Source organism: Amphimedon queenslandica, unplaced genomic scaffold (assembly GCF_000090795.2).
Source record: "Amphimedon queenslandica unplaced genomic scaffold, v1.1 AMPQUscaffold_12572, whole genome shotgun sequence".
NCBI lineage: Eukaryota > Metazoa > Porifera > Demospongiae > Haplosclerida > Niphatidae > Amphimedon > Amphimedon queenslandica.
Window position 1 is genome coordinate 1,491 of NW_003547191.1, and position 3,154 is coordinate 4,644.

General features: G+C 33.4%; 1 protein-coding gene and 1 long non-coding RNA gene across 2 annotated transcripts; one reads left to right on the plus strand and one right to left on the minus strand.

Moving 5' to 3' along the window:
* Positions 1 to 233: 233 nt before the first annotated feature.
* Positions 234 to 2,033, plus strand: LOC109587424 (uncharacterized). The gene is made up of 3 exons (XR_002187607.1): positions 234 to 639; positions 1,648 to 1,705; positions 1,819 to 2,033. It is a non-coding gene; the product is annotated as an uncharacterized LOC109587424 (long non-coding RNA).
* Positions 2,034 to 2,130: 97 nt separating this feature from the next.
* On the minus strand, positions 2,131 to 3,148 carry LOC109587425 (uncharacterized). Its single transcript, XM_020003667.1, has 3 exons — positions 2,622 to 3,148; positions 2,501 to 2,575; positions 2,131 to 2,441 (listed from the first exon to the last, which is right to left on the minus strand). The coding sequence occupies exons 1-3, from the start codon at positions 3,073 to 3,075 to the stop codon at positions 2,140 to 2,142; spliced, it is 831 nt and encodes a 276-aa protein (XP_019859226.1). The 5' UTR covers positions 3,076 to 3,148; the 3' UTR covers positions 2,131 to 2,139.
* Between the last annotated feature and the right edge of the window lie 6 nt (positions 3,149 to 3,154).

The window sequence follows — 3,154 nt, forward strand, 5'->3', positions numbered from 1 at the left end:
ATTTTTATATTATTTTTTGTTTTTTTTCTGATATTTTTTCGACAGCCTAAGAATATTTTCATATTTTTTATTCAATTTTTGGAATTTTTAAATTTTTTTATTATGATTGTTACTATTATTTTTGAATTATTTTTGTTTTATTTTTGGAATTTTTTATGATTTTTTTACGAGATCATGTAAATATTTTTGAATTATTTTATTTTTATTTTTGGAGTTTTTTCCAACAGCGTGGGAATATTTTCGGATTTTTTTTAGAACTAAGAATCCTGTCAGGAAACACTCCCATTATTTCATACTCAATCCCTCTAGGACGTTGAGAGCTATGACCCAATCCTGAACCCTGTCCTATCCTAGACGACAACAGATATCCCCAATTCTAATTATACATGTAGTAACTTCTAATTATAGTAACAACACATCTAAATATAGTAACAACTATTACATGATGTAATCTTTGTTGTGTCTATTTTTAGAATCATTACTGAGCTTGAGACTCTTAAGGAAGAGGCTTCAGAAGTTCAGAGGAAGATGGAGGAGACTGATACTGTTATGGCTGAAGTTGACAGAGTCTCCCAGCAATACCTGCCTCTCTCCACCTCCTGCTCTGCCATGTACTTCACTCTGGAGTCACTCAATCAGGTAATTGAAATTATGTGACTGTCGTGTGATTTAGCGGTACTTTACTTTGATGGTTTTGCTTGATAAATACATTAGGCCAGCTTTTAATTGGCAAATTTGTCCACGCATGTATTACTAAACATTTCACTATTGAAAATTTTGATTACAAAATGCCAAAAAAATTAATGTAAAAATGCCAAAAAGATTAATGTAAAAATCCCTGTACATGTACATGTACAGGGATTTATTCAGAAATTGGCATATTTTTTTAAATGGTCATAACTTGAAAAATTTAAGTCGGAATCAGCTCAAACTTTGTACATAGCATAAGTACATCAATATGTATCAGAAAATTTAATAAAATTTTGTGGTGATTTTTAAGCCATTTTTTGGAAAAAAAACTGTGGGCTATAGTCTAGGAATTTTTTCAGAGTTTGGCATATTTTTTTAGATGGACCTAGCTTGAAAAATTTAAGTCAGAATCAGTTCAAACTTTGTACATACCATAAGTACATCAATATCTATTAGAAAATTTAATAAGAATTGGGGATGATTTTTGAGCCATTTTTTGGAAAGAACTATGGGCTATATAGTACAGGGATTTTTTCAGAATTTGGCATATTTTTTTTACAATGACTGTTACTTGATTTTGAGGTGGTTTTTGAGCCATTTTTGGGAAAGCACATGTGCTTTTAGCTTTTGCTTTTTTCGGAAAATTTAATATTTTTAAAATTGCTGCATATTTTAAAATTAATATTTTTGTTGGAATCAGCTTAATGTCAGTATTAATAATAACTAATCATTTCTTATTATTTATTACATTATGATGCAAATGCATGTACTTATACTTATGTTGTGTAGAAAGTTTGAGCTCATCCCTCTGATCAAAACTCAATTTTTATAGATTTGTAAAGTTTTTACAAACTTAAATAAAAGTCCATGTACTATTATATACATGTTGTACAGGATCATGAGCCAGATTTTTGTAAATATTTATAATGTACATTAATTTTTCCCTCTTTTTCAAAGGCTGTACAAGCAGGAAACAGAAAGAAAGCCTCAAGGTATGGCAGCTGAACTAGAGAAAGTAAATCCTTTTCTTTCTTTCTTCTCCATAAAGTGACATATACCTCTTTATTTCCCTGTCTTATTGTTCTATTTTGTCTCTCCTCTCTCTCTCTCCCTCTCCATTCCCTCCAGTTAGGTGTAACACCAGAGACTCCTCAGGATAACCTGGTCTGGTCTAATGAGCAGCTAAGAGTTGATGGAGGACGAAGACAATCAACTCAAACAAGTTACCCTCATAATTTTGTTATGAGACACACTGACAGCATCACATGAACCATCAATTGAATCATGCAGTCAGTATGTACTAATAACATGCCCATTTGGAATTATTATTTTTGAAATTTTGGGATTTTATTGGAATATTTATAATAAAAAGAAAAACATTATAAATCAAAAAGACAAAAATAGCAATGATAATAATAACATTAGAAGTGTAAAACAGGCTAAGTATAATTATAATTTGTTAGGGGCTTTATCTGATGATAGAAACGATTCCACATCAGCTTTTACTTTACCAAGTTCATTTGGAAAATCGTCACAAACTTGAAGTACCTTTCTCCATGTCACTTCTTTATTGGAGTCTATCCATCTCTGGAAAACTAGTATTAGGTTAGTAGTAGCAGCCCCTGGAATAGGCAACAGATCATCCACTTTAACATCAAGTGCAGTCCCAATGAGCATATAATGGGCAGCAGAGTCTTTAAATAACCTAATGAGGTCACTCTGTTGTACTTCATTGCTCATCTTAACTGGTACTGCAAATTGAGAAGTAATACACAATAAGCAATACACTACACAATCAATGTTTACTCACTTTTACTTGTACTTCTGTCAGATGACAATTCATTAGCAGATGCTCCACAAGGGACTGAAACTGTAGCTGATCGTTCTAATTCATGAGAGGTGAATTAATATCAGTTTTTATCATCACTTACTAAACCAGCAGGACTGACGTGGTCCTATTTCCCTTGGTAAGCACTCATCATTAGTGCAGGTGATGTAAGATACAGCTTCATTAGGATGACACACTCCAGCTCCACAAGACAGGCAAAGAGCTCCGTCCAATGTATTGCTACTGTAGTAGAACTTGCTGGAGACAGACTGTATGGATCTATGGACAAAGTCTCTTAGCTTTGGACATGCATCCTGTACTGGACCAGCACAATATATCTCCAACCACTGGATAGTATCCACCAGTAGAATGTTAACTCCTAAATCTCTTGATTGTAGCTTGATGGCATTACGATAAGGTATCTGCTTTTTAAATAACATCTTAAATTCTTCCTTTAAAAGACTGACCACCAGTGCTGGGTACATTCCCTGTGGTATAACATTGTCTTCCCAACTTAGAACCAAAGGGTCACAGCTTTCACTAAACTGCCCCCTCATCTTTTCCAAGACATCAACTGCACATGTTTCCAGTACACAGGGAATGAAGTACTGATCCTCCTCCAGTGGTCCTATGATA